Source organism: Hemitrygon akajei, chromosome 1 (assembly GCF_048418815.1).
Source record: "Hemitrygon akajei chromosome 1, sHemAka1.3, whole genome shotgun sequence".
Lineage (NCBI taxonomy): Eukaryota > Metazoa > Chordata > Chondrichthyes > Myliobatiformes > Dasyatidae > Hemitrygon > Hemitrygon akajei.
The window spans coordinates 62,259,445-62,283,883 of record NC_133124.1 but is presented as its reverse complement, the minus strand read 5'-3'; the positions used below and the strand labels follow the sequence as shown (position 1 = coordinate 62,283,883).

The 24,439-nt window shown below is 38.6% G+C and overlaps 1 protein-coding gene across 6 annotated transcripts in view; it reads right to left on the bottom strand.

Moving 5' to 3' along the window:
* The window catches only part of lrrcc1 (leucine rich repeat and coiled-coil centrosomal protein 1), a 131,319-nt gene that overhangs the window by 96,043 nt on the left and 10,837 nt on the right, over positions 1-24,439 (bottom strand). For all 6 annotated transcript variants that reach the window (XM_073044173.1, XM_073044146.1, XM_073044127.1 and 3 more), the window contains 6 exons: positions 21,554-21,759; positions 20,084-20,149; positions 18,160-18,327; positions 16,684-16,853; positions 12,821-13,039; positions 7,856-8,043 (listed from right to left, as the gene is read on the bottom strand). In XM_073044173.1, the coding sequence (XP_072900274.1) occupies positions 7,856-8,043; positions 12,821-13,039; positions 16,684-16,853; positions 18,160-18,327; positions 20,084-20,149; positions 21,554-21,759 (1,017 nt within the window). The remainder of the gene's footprint in view (positions 1-7,855; positions 8,044-12,820; positions 13,040-16,683; positions 16,854-18,159; positions 18,328-20,083; positions 20,150-21,553; positions 21,760-24,439) is intronic.

Below are 24,439 nucleotides of genomic sequence, written 5' to 3'. Positions count from 1 at the left end.
GTTTTCTAGATGCGTCAAGGTCAGGTATATGACAGTTCTGGTAGCGATTTTTTTTTTAAAGATGTGGCATGGATATGATCTCAGGAAAACTTTTTTAATTAACAGCATTTATTTTCTAATCAGCTGATGTGTTTTTTTTGTGCAGGGAACAGTGACTTTGATTTAATTTGTCCTTGATGCTGTGAGCCCTTGTCCTTGAGTGACCTCGATGTTGTGGCATCTGTCATGGAGTAGTTTTGTTGGTAAGCAAAAGTGAGTGTCCAATGTGGCAGGAATGGAGTTCTTAATATGTCCCGTTATCAGCTGTTCAAAACACTTCATGATGATTGGTGTCAGTTTTGTTCTGAAGGTGTAGAGTTCTTTGGTACAGGGATGATAGTGTCTGATTTGAAGCCTGTGGGGACAGCAGTTTGGATGCTCGAAGTGTTAAAGGTGTCCGTGAAGATGTCAGTGAGTTAGTGTGCACACTCTGAGTATGTGGCCTGAGTTGTCTAGCCTAACTGCCTGACGGGGTTGAGACTCTGCAGAGTCTTATTTAATTTGCTGCTGTTTCAGACAGTGGCTGCTCACTTGGAAGGAGGGTAGCTTTTGTGGCCAGCATTGTGTTGCATGCCTCAAAGTGTACATAAAAGTTGTTTAGAGGCTAATATCTTAATGAAATTAAAAATATGTTTACTTATTCAATCATATATGGGGTTCAAAATCAAACAGTTGAGGCAGTGAAATGAGAAAAAATGGAAATTATTGCAGTGGAACCAAAATGTTAATTCAAGCCTTCGGAATACAAACACTGGGAAAGTCAACTAACCATGCATCAGGTCATGTAGAAGTACTTAAAACAAAAGGCAATTATACCTCACCATGGCACACAACTGTAATCACTTTACATTAGAGAAATGGAACAAAACAGGAGCACAATCATGTATTTAAATATTCAACCAGATTTGTTTAAAATAAAACTGAAGTACTACATTTTTGATCCTTTATGTACACATCCTTCACATGTGTATTATCAGTAGAGAAACTACTACCGTATACTATTTTATAAAGTGTAACTGTTTTGCACATATTCAAAATGAAACTTCAAATGCAATAAATGCATACCAAAATAACATCGTCTAGTTCATTTTTCATCAAGGTGTTTTTTTTTAAGTTCATAACTTTGCAGTTTAATAACATACATAATTAACTTTCAACATGCACAGGAATGAACAGAACAGGCTAAAGATGAAAGATTCTCTTACAACTCACATCCCATTCTCTAAATATTTCTTATGGGATTCATAAATTACACATTCAAAAGATATGCTGAAACTGCATATATTAAGAAATGGAAATGAGTATTAATTCTGAGATACAATCTTCCTTCAAAACCAGTACTGTATTGCATTAACTAATCCATTTGTAGCAATCTCAATGGAATGGCCTCTGATTAATAGGCAAGATTTATAGCTTCACCCAGGCATAAATCAATTGCAATTAATGTTTAAAAAAAATTAAATAATACCCAAAACCTTTCCCTCGGAAAGGATATCAGGATAGCAGTGTCAGTTGCAATCTATTAGAATTTCAGAAATTATTAAAGTTAATATCAACATAATCAAATCTCTTCATGTTATTCTACAAGTAGGGATTTTCTGTCAGTAATACAAAAGCATAACTGGAAATAACTAGTTAACCTTTCGAAACTAGTCATACAGCCACAGAGCATTACAACCCAGAAACAGACCCTTCGACCTATCTAATGTTCAGAAATACACAGAGAATACTTTTTCACCCCTTATGGGTGGTGGGTGGTGGGTGGTGTTTATGTGTATTTTTCCCCTCAACCTCTGGTCCTCTACCAGAGGCCTGGGAGTTTGAGGGTTTGGTGCAGTATCCTTCTGTTCCTAGTACTGCACTCTTCTGGAACAAGATCTCAGATGTTGTTCTAGGGATGTGTTGGAGCCATTCTCCCAGTCTAGGTTCACAGCTCCAAGTGCTCCTATCACTGGGATTATTCTGGTTTTAACCTTCCACATCCTTTCTAATTGGCCTTTCAAGCCCTGGTATTTCTTCAGGTTCTTTGTTCCTGGTGCTACTGTCATTTGGGATTACCGCATCAAATACGATTGCCTTATTCGGTTCCTTGTCCAGTCTTGCTCTGCCTGGTTGATTGGCCAGTACCTGCTTATCAGTCAGCATTTGGAAGTTCCACAGGATCTTACTCTGTCATTCTCCACTACCTTCTCGGGTGTTTCCCATTTAGACTTGGAGTGTCCAATCCATACGCAGTGCAGATGTTCCTGTACACAATTCATGCAACTTGGATGTGCCGTTCAGTGTATGCTGTCACTGCCTGCATCTTGCACCCTACTAATATGTGCTGGATGGTTTCAGCGGATTCCTTGTGCAGTCTGCATCTTGGGGCTTGTCTGGTGTGACAGACCCCGCTTCTATTACTCTTGTGTTCAGTGTCTGTTCTTATGCAGCCATGAGCAGTGCTTCTGTGCTCTCCCTCAGCCCTGCCATTTCAATTGATTCTGCATTTGTACTGGATAAAATGTGTGCAATATCTCAAACAAATTCAAAGTTCTAACTGTCCTACATTACTGGAAATAGAACAAACCCAAGTCAGTGTCAGCTCTTTCAAAAACATTCCAAGTAGTGTTTTACTATGCAGCTGCAATTATTTTGTTTCTTCAAGGATAAACTAAAATAATCCAAGCACCATGAAGCAAGATATACTTTTCTAATGTTCAGTCACATCTATGCAATTAGCTGACTTTGCAACTTACATGCATTCCCAATTAAGCTGCTTCTAGTCTTCTAAGAAAGCTAACTATTTAACACAACAATACAAAGTTATTAGCCTTCATCTATTGCACTTTGATTCATTTCATTCTGAAATGTGGTAAACCTGACAACAGATTTTTCTGGAGAAAACTTTTTTTGTAGCCTGATTGTTTCCAATATTTCATCGGCAGATATTTTAGCAAAAATTGGATTCAATCCTGTTTCCTTTAATTTATGCCAAGGACTCCATCCTGGTTTACAGAGATGACCAAGATGAGGACAGAAAGAAACAGGTATACGGGTGAGCGAATAGGCTATCCACAGAGTAAAAGTAAAAACCAAGCAGGGCCAATGATTTTTTTTCTGAATAATTCTTTTTGGTTGGTTAGTGTAAGATGAGCTGAATGGTCTGTCATAAACTTCCACGATTATTCAAGCAAACTTATGAAGGGAAAGAACACTTGCAAAGCAAAAGTTTAAAACTAGTTTTAATAGTTGTCATTATAATTTTCAGACAAACTAAATGGGATATTCAAAATTGAATTATAAAATCAATCACAGTGACTGTAACCTTAAAAGAAAGTTCATGACAATATCTGCAAGATTATATGTCATCAGATATTGCCCACCCTTAGTCTCAGAATCTGCTATGAAGCAATGGCAAACCAATGATTATCTGACACATTGCAATTTATATCACAGAAATACTTCTGGGAATCAATATGCAATTTTGTCAAAGAAAGCTGAAAAGAAGAGGAAAGGGAAAAATCAAAGCTTTTCACGTGAAGAGTGAGCATTAAAATTTTGTGCAAAGGCATGATGCCAAGACCATTAAGTGTATTAAAACTGCACAAGCAGATGGAGTCATTTTATTTTCTATTAGTAAATATTACATTTGGAGTAACAAAAAAAATCCCATGGCACTTTCCTGGAAATAGTCAAACTAAAACTGACACTGACTCACAAAGTGGAGATATTGAGATAGAAGTTAAAAACTCAGAAAACACAAATATATGAGAATTTTAAAGCAAAACAAAAACAGAACTGCTGCAATAACTCAGTTCAGTAACATCTGTGAAAAGAAATCAGTAAGTGACCTTCCTTGGAACTGAGGGAAGAGTAGAAGCTCTAGTTTTCAAAGTAAAGCCAAGGGAAGGGAATGAGGTGCAAATAAAATAAAATGGAGATAGGTTAAGACAATCAGATGATAAGCAGCATTAACTACCGACAGACAGTTAACAAGGTACTTAAAAAGAAACAAGTTGGAAAGAAACACAAATATGCTGATGGGAAACAACGAAAGAACAGTTCCCTTGAATAGTAAAACTCAATGTTAATTTCAAAAGATAGAAATAGATAGGATGTTATTCTAGTTTGCAATACGCCTCACTCTCACTATAGAAGTGGAGGAGGCCAAAGATAGGTTGGAATAGGAGTGAGAATGAGTATAACAGTGCTATACAACAGGAAGACCAGGATTGTAGAAAAACATAGAACATAGAAAACCTACAACACAATACAGGTCCTTTGGCCCACAATGCCGTGCTGAACATGTACTTACTTACATCCAGGACTCTCTTAAAAGGCGCTATTGTATCTGCCTCCACCACCGTTGTCGGCAGTCCATTCCATGCACTCACCACTCTCTGTGTAAAAAACTTACCCCAGACATCTCCTCTGTACTTATTTTCAAGTACCTTAAAACTATGCCCTCTCATGCTAGCCATTTCAGCTCTGAAAAAAAAAGCCTCAGACTATCCACATGATCAATGTCTCTTATCAACTTATACACCTCTATCAGGTCACCTCTCATCCTCTGTCGCTCCAAGGAGAAAAGGCCGAGCTCACTCAACCTATTCTCATAAGGCATGCTCCCCAGACCAGGCAACATCCTTGTAAGTTTCCTCTGCACCCTTTCTATAGTTTCCACATCCTTCCTGTAGTGAGGTGACCAAAACTGAGCACAGTACTCCAAGTGGGGTCTGACCAAGGTCCTATTACTTTCTCAATAAGCCTTGTGTGGGGTACCTTATCAAATACCTTGCTGAAATCCATATACTGCTCTACCTTGATCTACGTGTTTAGTCACATCCTCAAAAAATTCAATTAGGCTCATAAGGCATAACCTACCTTTGACAAAGCCATGCTGACTATTCCTAATCATATTATGCCTCTCCAAATGTTCATAAATCCTGCCTCCCAGGATCTTTTCCATCAACTTACCAACCACTGAAGTAAGACTCACTGGTCTATAATTTCCTGGGCTAGCTCTACTCCCTTTCTTGAATAAGGGAACAACATCTGTAAACCTCCAATCCTCTGGAACCTCTCCCATCCCCATTGATGATGCAAAGATCATTGCCAGAGGCTCAGCAATCTCCTCCCTCACCTCCCACAGTAGTCTGGGGTACATCTCATCCGATCCCAGAGACTTATTCAACTTGATGCTTTCCAAAAGCACCAGCACACTCTCTCTTGTAATGTCTATGCTCAAGCTTTTCAATCCGCTGTAAGTGATTCCTACAATTGCCAAGATCCTTTTCTGTAGTGAATACTGAAGCAAAGTATTCATTAAGTCTCTCTGCTTTCTCCTATGGTTCTATACACACTTTTCTACTGTCACACTTGATTGGTCTATTCTCTCACACCTTATCCTCTTTCTCTTCACATACTTGTAGAGTGCTTTGGAGTTTTCTTTAATCCTGTTCACCAAGGCCTTCTCATTGCTCCTTCTGGCTCTTCTAATTTCCTTCTTAAGCTCCTTCCTGCTAGCCTTATAATCCTCTACATCTCTATCATTACCTAGTCTTTTGAACCTTTCGTAAGCTTTTCTTTTCTTCTTGATTAGATTTTCAACAGCCTTTGTACACCATGGTTCCTGTACCCAACCATCCTTTCCCTGTCTTATGGAACATACCAATGCAGAATATCCCCTGAACATTTGCCACATTTCTTTTGTACATTTCCCTGAGAACATCTGTTCCCAATTAATGCTTCCAAGTTCCTGCCTGTTAGCTTCATATTTCTCATTACTCCAATTAAATGCTTTCCTAACTTACCTGTTCCTATTCCTCTCCAATGCTGAGGTAAAGGAGATAGAACTGTGATCACCATCTCCAAAATGCTCTCCCACTGAGAGACCTGACACCTTACCAGGTTCATTTCCCAATACCAGATCAAGTACAACCTCTCCTCTTGTAGGCTATCTACATATTGTGTCAGGAAACCTTCCTGAACACACCTAACAAACTCCACCCCATCTAAACCCCTTGCTCTAGAGTCTAGGTAGATGCCAAATCAATATTTGGGAAATTAAAAATCTTACCATGAAAACCCTATTATTACTACACCTTTCCAGAATCTGTCTCCTTATCTGTTCCTCAATATCCCTGTTACTATTGTGTGGTCTATAAAAAACACCCAGTCATGTTATTGACCCCTTCCTGTTTCTAACTTCCACCCACAGAGACTCAGTAGAAATCCCTCCATGACTTCCTCCTTTTCTGCAGCCGTGACACTATCACTGATCAGCAGTGCCAGGCCCCTGCCTCTTTTGCCTCCCCTCCCGTCCTTTCTGAAACATCTAAAGCCTGGCACTCTAAATAACCATTCCTGCCTCTGAGCCATCGAAGACTCTGTAAAGGCCACAATATCATAGCTCCAAGTATTGATCCACGCTCTAAGCTCATCCGCTTTGTTCATGATGCTTCTTGCATTAAAATAAACGCATCTCAAACCATCGGTCTAAGCATATCCCTTCTCTATCACCTGCCTATCCTCCCTCTCACACTGTCTCTAAGCTTTCTCAATTTGTGAGCCAACAGCCCCTTCCCTCCATATCTTCAGTTCGGCTGCCACCCCCCAGCAATTCTAGTTTAAACTATCCCCAAAAGTCTTACCTCCCTGCCAGGATATTGGTCCCCCTCGGATTCAAGTGCAACCTGCCCCAAAAGAAGTCCCAGTAGTCTCAGTTATCATTGCAGATTGAGTGCAGGTGCTGAAGAAAGCAATCACCCTACTTGCATTTGATTTTTCCAATGTAGAGAATGCCTGGTGCAAATACAGAATGTAGCTGGCTAGATTGGAAGGGATGCATACAAATCACCTAGAATGATTGTTTGGGTCACTGATGGCTGCACAGATCTGGAGTGGCGATGCCATTAACAAATATGATACAAGAATACACTAAAATCCAATGCCAGCTAAAAAGCATAACAGTGATGAATGCAGACTAGTAAACTAATAATAGGATTTTAGGTGAGTTGAACTAAGAAGAATGGACAATTTGAAAACAGACTCTGAAGGGTAATTGGTAATATTGGGCATAGAGAAAAAAAATGAGGGTCCCAACAGCAGCTGAAGTCATTAAATATTATTACCAGGTACAATACAATTATACCAATGTTTCAATCCCCTTAATCCAATGATTAACTGTCACTTTCCTTGTGTATTCCTCCAAAACAGTCAGACCAGCATTTTCTATTGCACATTAGACACAAAATTAACAGTTGACCAATTCATACCTAAACCACCTATCTTTCTCCCACTGGCCTCTGCCTTTCGTCCTTCACCCGCCATCTACCAGCTCCCCACTGCTCCTTATACTGCCTGTCTTCCCTTTTTACTCTCAATCATGAAGCAGTACTTCTACCTGAAATTTTGACACTTTCTCTCCCCAAACATTTCCACTCCAGACAACAAACTGGAGGACCCTTCGTCAGGTCTCAGCCCGAAACGTTGACTGCTCACTTCCACGGATGCTGCCTGACCTGCTGAGTTCCTCCAGCTTGTTGTACTTGTTGATTTGACCACAGCATCTGCAGTGTACTTTGTGTTTCCCACTCCACAGATACTGACTGCTCAACTTATTAAGTTCCTTTATGCTTTGCTTAAAACTATTATGCTGTTTAAATTGGTGTATAAAACGCATTTGAATATTTTTCACACCTGACGAACTACAGAAGACCCTTCAACACAAGGTGAAATTGGAAAATCCTCTAAGTTGCACTTAAAATTTTAAGGAAATGAGTTCTCTGTTAAGAGGACAATAAGTGAAATTCTCACACAAAAAAAGAAATACCTCTCAGATTTTTTATTTTTCAACTGCTTGGCACTTCGCTGCTTAGAAGATTCAGTAACTTGTCGGTGGCTTGGAAGCTTTGTTCGTCTAGCACCCTTCCTGTGATTCTCTTTACAGCTCTCACTTTCACTCTCAGATGTATGATCAATATCTCGTTTTGCTTTTACTGTCGTTGAAGCAGCTGGAACCTTAAAAATTAAGAAATCCAGCATGAGATGCATTTCCTCTGTTCCACAAGTATTGATTGCAAAAAGCCAATTTAAGTGGAATTAGCCTTAATAACTATGCAACTCTTTACTGTAAAATATATTTAGGTCACAGCAAAATCAATAGGAACTCAATGATTTATAGGAGAGTTAAATCTGCAACCAGAATGTTAATTTTGGCAGAATCAACTTTTGTCCTGCACTCATCCTTATAAGATTGCGGTTTAGTTTGTTTTCCCGCAAACCTGTTTCAAAAATGCAAAATAATACTTGTGACTTCCACATGCGACAGCCAATATATATTTGCAATTCAGCATTAGGTTTAAAAATCCTCTCAGATAACTGTTATCAAAGTTAAATCAGGTAACTTCTCTACTTTTTTTTAAACCAGAAGAAGAGTTTACCAGCCTGACTGTTTAAGCATAGAGTCAAAGAATTGCTATAAAACAGGTAGCAGGGAACTATTTTACAGATGCTTAATAACTTCATTCTTTCTCAAAATTAAGTGAACAAGTCAATAGTGACTTTGAGCAGAGCCTCTAAATGTGTATGAATGTAAGCAATGACTACACTGGATCAATGAGAAAGTTGCAGATAACTTTATTCTGGAGTGAAAATAACTGTTTTTCAACCATTTGCAACTTAATTTATGCTTTTTCAATGCAACGTGCAATGCTGCTTTGAGAAAGATGGTGGGAAGATTGGTGTAATGACAAGGACATCTGATCCCAGCCTGCACTGGGATTAACCTATACTTATTAATATTGTATGAAATATTCAGTCTTTATTCTCTGTACTCAAAAAATAAATCCATTACTGCTGCAGGTGAGGGTAGCATCAATGGTGGAGAAAGGAAAACCCTGTTTTTTTGGAGGAGGGGAAGACATCTTTGATGCCCTGGAAGGGAAAGCCTCATTCTGGAAGCAAATGCGGCAGAGACAAAGGAACTGAGGAAAGCAAATAACTGTTTTACAGGAGACAGGGTGGGAAGAGTATAGTCAAGATAACCATGGGAACTGGTATATCTATAAAAAATCTTGTTAGACAGTTTGTCCTCAGAGATGGAAACAGAGAGATCAGGCAAGTGTACGTCGGTCCCTTGGAGGACCAGAAGGAGGAATTGATATTGGGTAATGAGCAAATGGCAGAGGCTTTGAATTACTATTTTGTGTCGGTCTTCAGGGTGGAGGACACAATGGGAAGTGAGGACCTCGATACAATAGCTATCACTAAAGAGATAGTGCTGAGCAAACTTGTGGGCCTGAAGATAGACAAGTCCCCTGGTCCTGATGAAATGCATCCTAGGGTGATGAAAGAAGCGGCAGAAGTAATAGTAGAGGCTTTGGTAATAATTTACCAAAGTTCTCTGAACTCTAGACAGGTCCCAGTGGATTGGAAGATTACGAATGTCACACCGCTGTTCAAAAGGATGTAGGCATCTGGAAAGAAATAGATCCATTAGGCAAATGCAGCATAGATTCAGCAAAGGGAGGTCCTGTTTGACAAACTTACTGGAGTTCTTTGAGAATATAATGAGTGCAGTGAATAGAGGGGAACAGATGGATGTTATTTACTTGGATTTCCAGATGGTTTTTGATAAGGTGCTGCATAAAAGATTTATTCATAAGATAAGGATGCATAGAGTTGGGGGTGATGTATTAGTATGGATAAAGAATTGGTTAACTGACAGAAAACAGAGAATTGGGATACATGGGTGTTACTCTGGTTGGCAATCAGTGGTGAGTGGTGTGCCACAGGGGTCGGTGCTGGGCCCGCAACTGTTCACGATATACATTAACAATCTAGAAGAGGGGACTGAGTGTAGTGTACTTAAGTTTGCTGATGATACTAAATTCAGTGGAAAAGCAAATTGTGCAGAAGATACAGAGAGATTATAGATAGGTTTAGTGAGTGGGCAAGCATCAATATTGGCAAATGTGGAGATCATCCACTTTGGAAGGAAAAATGAAAGAGTAGCTTATTATTTAAATGATAAAAATTGCAGCATGCTACTGTACCGAGGGACTTGGGAGTGTTTGTACATGAATTACAAAAGGTTGGTTTGCAGGTGCAGCAGGCTATCAAGAAGGCAAATGGAATGTTGGCCTTCATTGCTAGAGCAATTGATTTTAAGAACAGGGAAATTCAACTGTAACTGTACAGGGTACTGGTGAGGCCGCACCTGGAGTACTGTGTACAGTTTTGGTCTCCTTACTTGAGGAAGGATATACTGGCTTTGGAGGCATTGCAGAGGAGTTTCACCAGGTTGATTCCAGGGATGAAGGGGTTAGTCTATGAAGAGAGATTGAGTCACCTGGGACTGTACTCACTGGAATTCAGAAGAATGATAGGAGATCTTATAGAAACATATTATGAAAGGGATAGATAAGGTAGAAGAAGAAAAGTTGTTTCCACTGTTAGGTGAGACTAGAACTAGGGGACATAGCCTCAAGATTCGGGGGCGTAGATTTAGGATGGAGATGAAGAGAGTGGTGAATCTGGAAAATTCTCTGCCCAATAAAGCAGTGGAAGCGACCTCAGTAAATATATTTAAGACAAGGTTGGATAGATTTCTGTATAGTAGGGGAATTAAAGGTTATGGGGGAAATGGCAGGTAGGTGGAGATGAATTCATGGCCAGATCAGCCATGATCTTATTGAAAGGTGAAGCAGGTTTGACAAGTCAGATGGCCTACTCCTCATCCTATTTCTTATGTTCTTATAGAGGGAGGTTGTCAGAAATGGACCAAGTGAACTTGAGTGGAGGGTGGAAGTTGGAGGCAAGGTTGATGAAATTGACAAGCTCAATGCAGTCGTCAATGAGCGCAGGAAGAATTGGAGAACATTACCGGTGAAGGCTTGGAACATAGACTGTTCTATATAGCCAACAAAAAGGCAGGCATAACTGGGGCTCATGTGGGTGTCCATTGCTATCCTTGAATCTGAAGAAAGTAGGAGGAGCTAAAAGAGAAATTGTTGAACTGTTTTGTTAGCAAAACCAATGACTTGAAGAAGGGGGTGGAGGCAGCGCGCACTCTCCCGCTTACATCAACAGTACTGAGGTCAAGAGGGTTGAGGTTCTTAGGAATGAATGTCACCAACAGCCTGTCCTGGTCCAACCACATTGTGCACAGCCAAGAAAACTTGCCAGCATCTCTATTTCCTCAAGAAGCTAAAGAAATTTAGCCCATCCCCTTTGACCCTTACTAATTTTTATGGATGCAACATATGCATTACAGCTTGGTATAACAACTGCCCAGCCTGCAACCACAAGAACCACCACAGAACTGTGGACACAATTCAGTGGTTCATAGAAACTAGCCTCCCCTCCATGAAGTCAGTAAAGTAGCCAGCATAATGAAAGACTCCAGCCAAGATGGACATTCTCTTCTCCCCCTCCATGGGCAGAAGATATAAAAGCCTGAAAACATTTACCACTAGGCTCAAGGAGAGCCTCTATCTCACTGTTACAAGACTAATGAATGGTTCCCTAGTACAATATGATGTCAACTTGACCTCACAATCTACCATGTTATGACCTTGTTATGATCTTGCACCTTATTACCTACCTGCACTATACTTTCTCTGCAACTGTAACACTATATTCTGCACTTTATTGGTTTACTTTGTATCAGCTCAATGCATTTTTGTAATGAACTGATCTGTATGAACAGTATGTGAGATTGCTTTTTCACTGTAGCTTGGTACACGCAACAGTAATAAACTGATTTACCAATTCTGTGTTCCCTCCTAGCCACTAAACTGTCTCCAGCTTTACCCTTCCCTCCACGCTACCTAGCTCCATTTTCCTTTCACTGTCTGCCTTCACCTCTCCCAACTCCAGCTCCTCGCCCTCATTCTTTTAAATTCTACCAAGCATAGGCCCAAAGCCATCAAATGCTCTTCATATGATAACCTTTTCATTCCAGGAATCATTTTCATTAACCTCCTTTGAACCCTCTCCAAAGTCAGCACATCCTTTCTTAGATAAGGGCCTAAAACTGCTCACAGTACTCCAAGTGACACCTCACCATTACATACTTGTTTTTTTTTCTTCCAGTCCTTTTGAAACGCCTTCCTCACCACTGACTCAACCTGCAAGTTAATCTTTTGAGAATCCTGCACGAGGACTCCTAAGTGCCTTTGCTCCTCGGATTTTTGAATTTTCTCCCCGTTTAGGCAATAGTCAATGGTCTTATTCCTTCTACCAAAGGGCATGACAATATACTATCCGACACTATATTCCATCTGCCACCTCTTTGTCCATTCTCCCAATCTATCCAAGTCCTTCTGTTTCCTCAACACTACCTGCCCCTTCACCCATCTCATATTGTCTGCAAATATGGCCACAAAGCCATAAATTCCATCATCCAAATCATTGACATACAATGTGTTGCTTGATATTCTATTATGTGCGGTCTTTTGGGTATGTACAAACAGGAGAATTTAACCCAAAAAAGGCAAACCTTTTCTGTGTGCTATAGATGCAAATTGCAATACTTTGAGCAGTTAATTTTAACCAATAAGAATTTTGCCTAAAAAACTCTGGTTTATACAGACTCGGAAGTCTCATAAGATATTGTTTAGATTACATGTTATACACATTACTATATATAGTTCAGCTTACAACACTATAATTGGTGCCTAAAATGTTAATTATGTGAGCTTTCAGGAATAAAAAAACAAGTCAAGCCATATATTCAACATAAAAACCATGGCATTTTCTTTATTCCTTCATGTCAACCCACTTCAACCATCACCTGCTGCAGCAGCTGAGAAATCTGTCTTTCCAGGTTCTTTATTCTCATTTCATTGAGTATTTCAACAGTGCTTTGAGTCATCCTCTGCCGCGTTTCTGGTGAAGAACTACCTTCTGTGGCAGATGCTAGAGTAGCAGGATCAGAATCTGTAATACGACGGCGATAATTTGCAAGCACCTTGTCAATCTGTGGAGTGACCACAGGGAATCCATGCGAGGCCTATATTTATGACAGGAGTTGGAATGAACACAAAAATAAAACATAAAGCGTTGCCATCTAATGCATTAGCACCTCAAGTTAAAGATCAGCTTTTGCATGAAGTTAAAACAACTGGCTATGTTATATCATCCACAGTACACTCTATTTCATTTAAATTCAAGGATTTTTGCTAAACCTTTCAGCAGCAACCTTCCACATTAAATGTTTCATAAGATTTTCAAAAATTGGATTATATACATTAAACTGAAAGCATTTGTAAAATATAAGAATTAAATAGCATCCAACCACACATTTTGTTAGTCACTCAGATAAATATATAGAGTGTTAAAAATGAAAATACACTATCCAGTTTCATCCAACATCTTAGAACTTTAAGGGTATCTAGCACTACTTCCATTCCAAGTGGTAGTACTTTATTGATGTGCTTAGAGCATAGAATGGTGTAGCGCTTGACTGGCCATTTAGCCAACAATGTTGTGCCAACCTCGATACCAATTTATAATAAATGTCCTCTGCTGTGTATCAACCATATCCTTCCACCCCCGTGTCTTAAAAGCATGTTCTCAGGTGTTTGACATTTCTATGCTGAGAAAGAGATTTTAACTGTTTACCCTGTTTAGCTTTTCATAGCTTAAAAATAAACCTATATCACATCTCTCCTCAGCTTCTGGAGCTCTAGGGAGAACAATTCAAGTTTGTCCAGCTTTTCGTTTCAGCTCACACCCGGGCAGAATACTCTTAAACCTCTTCTGCACCCTTTGCAGATCTTTCGTTTGATGATGCAATCAGAACTGCACCAAATACTCCTAAGGTATTCTTTGTGGTAAAGTTTTAACCTGCCTGCCTTCAAAAACAACAATGATACCTCATTACTCAAAGCAATCTGCACAGCAATTGTCAAAAATCCTATAATAACAGATGGCAGCTTTCTACATTGCAAATAGCAGATTTACAATTAGTCTTTATACACGATTTAGCTAGTAAATTGAAATACAAGGGTTAAACAAGAAATCATGACTTAAAGCAAATATTTTCTCATGCTTATGTAAAAAAATCTGTTCACTCTTGATCTAAAATTTCAAATCACCAAGTCCTTGTCCATTCCCTGAAAAATGTGTAAAGGATAAATTGGCGACACATTGACAATGATTTTTTGATAGTATACAAACTTTTCTTTCTCACCAAATGAGCATTTTTGGAGGAATTTAAGGTGGGGGGTTATATGGGAGGCAGGGTTTGAGGGTCGGCACAACATTGTGGGCCGAAGGGCCTGTAATGTGCTGTACTGTTTTATGTTCTATTTCATAACGTTTAATAATGTTACTTCATTGTCTGTGTTACCTAATCTAGTTCACATCCAAGCAAACATAATTAGCATTTAATATTCTCCTCGCATTGCGGCACATGATACCAAACTGCCTTCTACTTTACCCCTCTCCCAAACTTTACTGCACTTTAAAAATACATTAAGTTATATACTAAATGTCGGAATTATTGAGGTCCATTGATCTGTTCTCATCTTGATTTTTTCTTTAAATAAGATACTCAAATGATCTGGGATGGCATTGAACATTGACATCAATTCACCAAATCTTCAACAGGTATGTCATTGTTCAAAAATAAATACAAGCTATTTGCTGAATTTCCCTCGAACTACAGTAAACAGGGAAAGTGGAAATGCAGATAGAAATGGTCATCTGAAGTACTGGACAAATTAAATTATTCTCATAGAACATCTTCCCATCCAGGACAAGACATGCAGTAACTACCTGTTTACACTATTGTCTCACAATCCAGGAACAAGATTGGTCTTCCAGGTAAGAAATTAATTGTACTATTTTCAATTTAGAGTATTGCACCTGACAATCATAATGTAGCCTTCCCTACAATCATAATGTAAGCCTTCCCTACAGCAGATAAACCAAATGCAAACTGAGTGACCGTTTTGCAGAACGCTTCCACTTCAAGGAAAATGTTAAGCTTCAAGTTGCCCATCTCCTTAATTCCCTAAATAACTGTCATTCATTTTGTTGTCCCCTCCTATATTGCTCCAATGATAGTCAATGCAAACTGACCATTTGGCACCTCATTTTCTATCAAAATGTTTCAGCCCTCAGGACTCAATAAATTTGACAGTATCAAGTACCATTCTTTTCTGCTCCTCTCCAGTGATATGTCTGTGCTTTTCTGATTCAATTTATTTCTTTCTCTTACATCTCCAACTGCTTTTAAAGAATAGAACAGTCAACATTTTGGAATGAGACCTATCATCAAGACTGGCTGTAGGATTAATATGGAGAGAGTGAATGGCACTCTGCATTCTGGGGCCAGTTGTGTGAAAGGGTTTAAATATATGAGGGGAGTGGTAAAGTCAAGACGGTAATATCACATTGGCAGTTAGAGATGAAAGATCCAATGCAGGCAGATGGCCAGACTGGGATGTCCAACGTGAGATGGTGGGGGTGTTATTGGTGGGGTTTGGGAAATCTTTGGGGTTCGGGAAGGCCCAAAGGTGGAAACGACAGAAAAAGAGCTCAATGCAAACACGCAACTCACTGAGGCTAGGGTGTAGGGGAACAAAGATAAAGGATAAAGTTCCTGCTGGGAATAGAACATTATAACACAGGGGGATGGTGAAGATATGGAAGGGGGTTGGAATTCAGGCAGGAGAGAAGCTGGTAGGAGGAGTCAGCATTAATGACATGGGGGAAGGATTAGAGCTCAGAGGAGTGAAGGGGGTGATGAGGAGCAGAAGAGAACTTGAAAGACCAAGGGTGGGTAGGGAGTAGTGGTGGAATAAGAGCATTAGGTCCCAGCAGCAATGGGAAAGGAATTGGCCTAGAGGTAGCAAGGCCAAAATTGGAGCTGGAAGTGGTGAGGACCGCAGCCTAGAGGCAGTCAGGGTCAAGGTCAGAACCAGTCCTGATGAAGAGTCTTGGGCCGAAACACTGACTAATCATTTGCCTCCTTTGATACTTACCTGCTGAGCTCCTTCAGCATTTTGTGTGTGTTCCTCAAAATTTCCACCATCTGCAAAATCTCATGTCTCCATTATTGGCATTAGGTCTATTCTTTCTAGCTTCCCACTCTCTGTAACTTAAAAAGAACCTTTGCGCATTTTTACAGTTTTGATGAAGGAACTTTGATCCTAAATGTTGACTGTTCTTTTTTTCCCTGTGATGTTTTTTTCATCCTTTTAGTGTTTCTAGCAATTTCTATTTTTGTTTCAGATTTCTAGCATTTGCACTTGATCAGACACATCAATTTCCAGATCTTTCTCACACTGGTTGTTCAACCATAAGGAACGGAGCCGTACCACACAATTATTTGGTCTTCACAGCATATGAAAACAAATATGAAATTAAAAAACATTTATATTTATGTGCATTTTTCACAAGCTGAAGAAATAGAGTTAAGGAGTTCTGCTTTAGGATTTTTCAAATAACATGATGGTACTAAAGGTAGATTATTTTTAAATTTGTTGATAGGCAAGTTCAGAATAAACAGACAAGCTAAAAGTTAAATACAATTATACAATAAAGTTACTTGGGTTTTATCATTTGGACTTTTACTACCCAAAAGAAAAAGCTGAGGTGATCCAGTTTGCATGCTCCTGAACAAGAGTGGAAAAAGAAAGAACAAACCTTTTCTGCATTTAGACTTGAGTCTGATGATACCAAATACTCCATGTAGTCTTCTAAACCAGGTATATCCAAGGGGGCTCCTTGACTTTCGTGAATAAACTCACCAGATCGCCTTATTCCATCTAATACGGTCAGCTGATTTAGAGACTGAAGTATTACTTCTCTGTATCCTGAAAATAGTTCCAAAACCATTTTCAAACATATTAACTCATGTTTTCAGTCAAACCAGCTTATAATAATCTAAACATTGAGACAAGTTACTAAAAAGGTCTTTTTGTGTTTCTTTTTCAAGTGTCAGATTTCTTCTAAATATATTTATCTATAGTAAACAGCTCATTTTAAAATGCTTGGAACCCACTCAGCATATGGCTTTATTTAAAAACAGGTCTGAAAATACCTTTGCTTTCTCTCTTAAAAGATCTCAAGTTGTTACATAGATTAAAGTATTGTTTTATTCGGCATTCAAGGCGAAAGTCCCTATATCACTGCTGGCAAAAATATCAGACGATTATTACAATCTTCAACGTTACAGGATCTCAATGCAAAATTGGTTTTAAATACAGATATGAAAGCTGAGAAAATGATATACAACCAAAAATATTGCACAGTATGTATTTGGATGAGAACATGTGAACAATTTTCACCTCAGTCCTTACACTCCTTTAAGTGAAAGGCCATTTATCAGCTTTGATTTTGAACATGTAGTTTGGAAATAATAATAATTACTAACTAATCAATATTGTTGATAATAAAAATACAAGAACATTTTAACATTAAACCATTTGACATTATACATTTTAAACATTTAATGCAAATGCCTTTCAAATTTACTTCAAAAATCTTAAGATCTTTAGAATATCATCCACATATCACAATAATTGCTGAAGGAAGTTTGCCATAATACCAAATTAGCTTTTCATAAATCTGATTGCATACATAGCAAATCCTTTATTAGATTAGTAAAGGGTTATGTAATCTATTTTATACAACAGAATAGTTAGCTATTAAAATCATACCATTAAAACACCTTTAAATGCCAACAGGCCACATCCATATAATGTCAACAAGTTGTAACTGTCATCACATAAAGCAGTCTTGTATTGTTCTAACTGCTTCATCTATTTGCTTAGTCTTTCTATATAAACAAGTAGGTATGCCCTGAAATTTTGCTCAGAAGTCTTTGAGTCCTTGTCACATTGAGTTATGATTTGACAGTTTGTTACACATTACATAAAATTGAGAACAAAGGTCATACAGGACATGCATTATTTTAATGCAGCCTCATGGCAAGACAGCATGAAATCAAAAGAGTAAGACTCAGGTGGAAAAGTTAGTTTAACTGATTAAGATATTTTCAGCAGTGAAGCATCCTCTGTGTTAATTATGATTATTAAAAATTAAAACCAAAATACATGTTTGATTCCATCTCCAAGAATGTATCTCTTGTATATTAGCAACACTATATGGATAAAGTACCTGCTGTTTGACATACTGGGTTGTCTCTTCCAACTTTTGTTAGAGTCAGATCCGTTAAGAAGCAGAGCCCCACCATACATTGCAGCAAATGTTTTAAGTTGCTGATACAATTACTATGAAGATCTACAAGACTTAATTTATGACCAATACCATGAAGGTGTGAGAAGCCTGTATCAAAGATAAGAAAGAAATAATAAACAGAGAATCATGAAATGTTACTATAAAGAAAATCCCTGTGGGCCTTCTGCTTAAGAGTTTTCTTTGCATGTTATTTAACCCTCTTTCATTCTGATTATCAATTTTTATTTCAATTTCAACTGCATAAATCAAAGTACTGAGTACAGGAGTTGGAATGTTATGCTGAAGTTGGTGAGGTCTAACTTGGAGTATTGTGTGCAGATTGAAAGAGTGCAGAGAAAATTTACAAGGATGTTGCCTGGGCTTGAGAACCTGAGCTGTAGGTTAGGATTCTATTCCCTAGATCATAGAAGAATGAAGGGAGATTTGATACAGGTACACAATATTATAAGGAGTATAGATAGGGTAAATGCAAGCAGGCTTTTTCCCACTGAGGTTGGGTGAGACTAGAACTGCAGGTCATGGGTTAAGGGTGAAAGGTGAAATGCTTGAAGGAGAACTTCACACAGAGGGTAGTGTGAGTGTGGAAGAGTTTCCAGCAGAAGTGGGGTTTGCAGGTTTGATTTCAATATTTAAGAGAAATTTGGATGGGTACATGGATGGGAGAGATATGTAGGACTATGGTCCAGGTGCAGGTCGATGGTACTAGGCATATTAATAGGTCAGCATGGACTAGATGGGCCAAAGGGCCTGTTTCTGCACTGTAGTATTCTATATATTTCCTCATGTACTTGTAGCTAATTTATTATAATAGGATTTATGAACTATTCTGTCAAGCCATGATGCAAAAGTATATAATTACTTTATAATCGATTTACATACTTGGATAGATTCCACTGGCAGTTTGTAATTTACCAGCTACAGTATTATTTGGCAATAAGCAAAATGCATCAAAAAATAAAAGTTAGCCCTATTTAATAGCTTCTTAGATGTCAGAGAGAACATTATCAGGAGAAACAAATGGAGAGAACAAAGTAAATTAAAAAGTAATGACTGTATAATAATAATAATAATAAGCTTGAATTACAAAAAGCTGTAGGAACAACTGAAAAATTAACTTGAAAAACTAAAGGAAATGCCAATGCATTCTCTGCTACTCACTGTGGATATAATGTGCCATTGCATACGTTATCTACTGTTGTTATTATGCTATGATTTAAGAAGTGCCTTTGCAATTGATAATGATACATGGTCATCATCATTTGGCCTGATTTTACAAGTAGTTAGATAAATAGGATAATGTGCTAGGGACTTTATAACTTTAAAACAGTTAGGATATAGAGATATAATTATACAAAACTGAAAATGAATCTTTCATAAAGAAAAGCAATAATAAAGGGTTCACAAAGGAAAGGGGAAACATACCAACTTTAAGCAACAAAGTACGAAATGGATTGCATTTAAGAATAAGAGCTATACTATACAAACTTTTTTTTAATAAGTTAAATCCCTGTACAGCAATGAAATTTGCTCAAGATTTTCCTGTAAGCAGCAAACACAAAATTCTGGAGAAAATCCAAGTGTTTCAATTAGTCATCACAACTAACATTTTAAAATCCAAAAAATAAAAACTAGTGAAGCGGAGAAACAAAATATTCATGGTTCATCCACAACACTTCTAACAGAGCATTTTTTTTAGATTAGAAAGCAAGCGAATTAAGGACAAATGAGAAAACATGATAAACCACAATTCAATTGAACTTAAAATGAAACCCAAAACACAATGGCAATATCTGTCAGTTAAGGTTATAATTGAGTTTGACTTTGCAAGAGAATCCTTACTTACCACTTAAGTCTGTAATGCGATTGTATGACAAATTTAATCGAGTTAAATTGATAAGTCCATTAAGTCCTAAACACAAAACATTTTTCCAATTAATTCAAAGTTTAATGCACTGTTCAGCACAAATATTATTTTCAGGGAACATTCATTTGAACTGTATTTTATATTTTATAAACTGGAATTCTTGGCTAAAAGTTCAAAACGTTCGAAGTTTAAAATAAAATTTATTATCAAAGTACATACATGTCACCACATACAATCATGGGATTCTTTTTCTGCAGGCATACTTAGCAAATCTATAGAACAGCAACTGTATACATCAGGAACTGTATAAACAAACTGTGCAATGCAGATAATAAATAACAAGCATGAAATAACAAGATAAAAGAATCTTTAAATGAGTGCAGTTATCCTCTTTTGTTCGAGTGCCTGATAGTTCAGGGGTAGTAACTGCTCTTGAACCTGTGAGTCCTGAGGCACCTGTACCTTCTACCTGAGGGCAACAGCGAGAAAAGAGCACAGAAACATATAGAAACATAGAAAGCCTACAACACAATACAGGCCCTTCGGCCCACAAAGCTGTGGCGAACATGTCCTTACTTTAGAAGTTACCTAGGGCTACCCATAGCCCTCTATTTTTCTAAGCTCCATGTACCTATCCAGGAGTCTCTTAAAAGACCCTATTGTATCCCTATGGGCTCCTCCACCATCGTCGGCAGCCCAATCCATGCACTCACCACTCTCTATGTAAAAAACATACCCCTGACATCTCCTCTGTAACTACTTCCAAGCATGTCCTTGTTGATGGATGCTTCTTTTCTACAGCAATGTTTCATGTAGGTATGCTCAGTGGTTGGGAGTGTTCTACCCATGACGTACTGGCCAAATGCACTACCCTTTGTAGCATTTTCTGCTCAAAGGTATTGGGGTTCCCATACCAGGTTGTAATGCAGCCAGTTGGTACACTTTCCACCATACAACTGGAGAAGTTTGCCAAGACTTTTGATGACATGCAGAATCTCTGCAGACTCCTGAGGAAGCAGAGGCACTGTTGTTTTCTTCCCAATTGTATTTATATGACGGGTCCAGGACAAGTCCTCTTTAGATAGTGACACCCAAGAATTTAAAGTTATTGACCCTCTCCACCTCTGATCCTCTGATGATTACTGGCTCATGGACCTCTGGTTTCCCTCTCCTGAAGTTTACTATCAGTTCCCTAGTCTTATTGACATTGAGTGAGAGGTCGTTGTTATTTCTTAAAAAGTAATCCCTTCTCTGGCATTATCTCACACCCTTTTCTCCCCCAACCACCCCTCAGCAAAAAATCTCAATTCTGTAAAGAGGTGCTCAAAAAACTCGTTCAGTTTTTTTGAGGTGTCCAAAAATTTCATAAAATAAGCAAACCAAATTAGCACATCTCAACAATATATTAACTGCCAAAAAAAAGTATTTCAGTATAGCACATTTACAAACCTTCTACTTTGGTTATTAAGTTACAGGACAGATTTAGTGTACGTAAGGCTACAAGAGTCTCCAATCCTTCAACACGAGTAATCTGATTCGAGGAAAGATCAAGATGCTGCAACTGCCATAGATGTCCGAGGCCCTCAATTCTGGAGATCTGATTGCAGTGAACATTCAATGTTCGAATCTTTGGGCTTAAAGGTACAGCCAGCAAGCTATAGAAAAATGAAAAACAATTTCATTAAAAATATTTCCTTCATATAGCAAATGCTACAAACAGACAAACCTATCAGCATGTGACCAAACACATTTTTTTTTAAGTCATCTGCCTTTTTTCCTACAAATTTTATACCATTTTATAGATGCATTCATTGGCACATAATAAAGCCAGATTAAAACATAATTACTGACTGTGACAAAGGTATGCTGTACTTCATTCTTTTTCACATATCCCAAACTTATGACAGTTTATTACTCTTCTCCTTCGACAATGCCTTGTTGCTGTCACTTCACTGGACTTCACTCACATCATTGTGCTCTTATCCAATTGTTGCAAGTGAATGCTTCCACTAGCCTGATGATTAATTTGTCAGTGAACAACACAATAATTAAACACAATGTATTTGCTTCTGGCCCATGGACTCAATCTGACAGACCAGGAAGAACTTCAAAGAATCAGAGTTCATCTGGGAATTCAGAACACTTAAGTTGGATTTCAATTAGATTGCAGAATATCATCTTTCGAAGAAGACCAAACGATGAAATGGGAGGTGTTAATTGAGCAGATACTAGAAGAAATAGCTCTAGTCAGACATACAGTGCAGAACAGACTCTTCAAGCCACACCACCAGCATGATTTAACCTTAGCCTAATCACGGGACAATTTACAATCACCAATTAACCTACCAACAGCTAGGTCTTTGGATTGTGGGAGGTGTTATGCCCACAGCCCCCTCCTTTGTGAGAATCGCAAGAGCACAAGGGGGGGTGGGTCAGTGGACCCAGGAAATGGGAGAGAGACGTGCCGGATGCCTCGTTCCCCGGCGATGCAAAATAACGCAACATTGGCCATTGTCTCTTGGAGACACATTTGTGGATTGGGGACTAGGCTACGTGCAAGCCCTCGGGCAAAGTGGGCTGGTTGAGAGAGAGATTGCATCACCCCCAACCTGATTGACATCTACTACCCTGCGAGTCAAGATAAAAGAGGGGCTGTAGAGACGGCCCCTCAGACGCACCAGAAGACATGCTAGCGATCCCGTAATAGCGGGCAGCCATTTGAAGGAAGCCACGTGCGTTTGGTTCCCTTGCCTGGGAGCCGGTGGCGGGTACCACAGAAACGATTTTCTTGAACTAACAACGGGGAACCAACTCCCCCGACTCAACGGATTGGCCTCATCAAAAGACCCGGGCAAGTTTCTTTTCTCACAAATCTCTCTCTCCAACAAGTGAAAACCCAGCGGTCCCCAAAGGCTGAAGCCTGCAGGAACTGAGTGACTTTTATATTTCCATCGGACAATATATTATCCCCTAGACAAACGATAGAGCTATTTCTTATTGATGATTATTACTATACCCGCGCTTTTAGATTGAGTATTGATGATGTATATTATCTGAATGTTTGTATTAACCTTACTTTTGTGCCCCTTTATAAATAAAGACTTTTAAAAATAGTACCATCAGACTTCAATGGACCTCTCTATCTTTGCTGGTAAGTGACTCAGTTACGGGGTACGTAACAGAGGAAACTGGAACACCTGGAGGATAAACACATTCCACAAGGAGGACATCCAAACTCCTCACAGAGGACACAGGGATGGTACTTTGATGCCCCAGGCTGTAATGTGTCACGCTAACCACTAAGCTACCATGGTGCCCATGCTACCTTGCAACGTTCATAGCGAACATGAAAGATACTGATCAGTGTCCAAGCCTTTGGCATAGTCTTGTATGATAATATAGTCAATGTAGTATATTTAGATTAGTGGTTGAAGGAACAGTCTATGAAGAAAATAGAAGACATATAAATCTGCAGTGGGGTATATAAACTTACTCACAAGATCAATATTATCAAGGACATATTTAAGCTCACAGATTTCAGCAAGCCTGTATGGGAGCTCTTTGAGAGGGAGGTCAAAAGATTGATGATCTTGAAGGAAATAAAAAATAATTTTGAGATAATTATACCAAAGTGGTAAAAAGAAAGCAAAAAAGGAAAAATTGAAGCTGGCATTCACATATTGCAAAGCAAAATGTTTTGCAAGATACTTAACCTAATTTCAAGACTAAGAGTGTTAATGAGCTCAATATCATCTTGGGGAGGAGATACTGGCAGATGGGAAAATCTTATTAAAGGCTGCACGAAGATTACAGCTGATAGTCTAAAAAGTCTGACTAGAATTTAGTCTATCAAAATAATGGTAGGATGCACAGCTTGTTTTAAGCAAGAGAAACTGGAAGGTAAACTCTCATCTAATAGAGAAAGCAGTTCTAAAGACAGCATCACTTCCACAACCATTTATGAAGAAAGACCAAGACCACCAACATGCTCTGAAACTACATATTCACTGCATTAGTTTGATTTCCTGAAGCCACCTGAATGGTTTATAAATTTTATTTAGATTTTCTTCTTAAACTTGAAATCAACCAAATGTGCATTCTGTAAAGCACATTACCTCAAAATCTGCATTGTCAACAATAATGTTTGTGTGGCTTAAATGTTGCATCAAGTCAAAGAAAGCTAGTTTTCCTTTAAACAAATTGATTCAAATACATATTTGGCAGTGAGAGTACCTATCTTAGCCCACACAAATACATATCTTATCGTACACATGGTCTAAAATTTAGTTCCACTGACCAGCAGCAAAGTTGCTTTAAAGTACAAGAAACTCAACT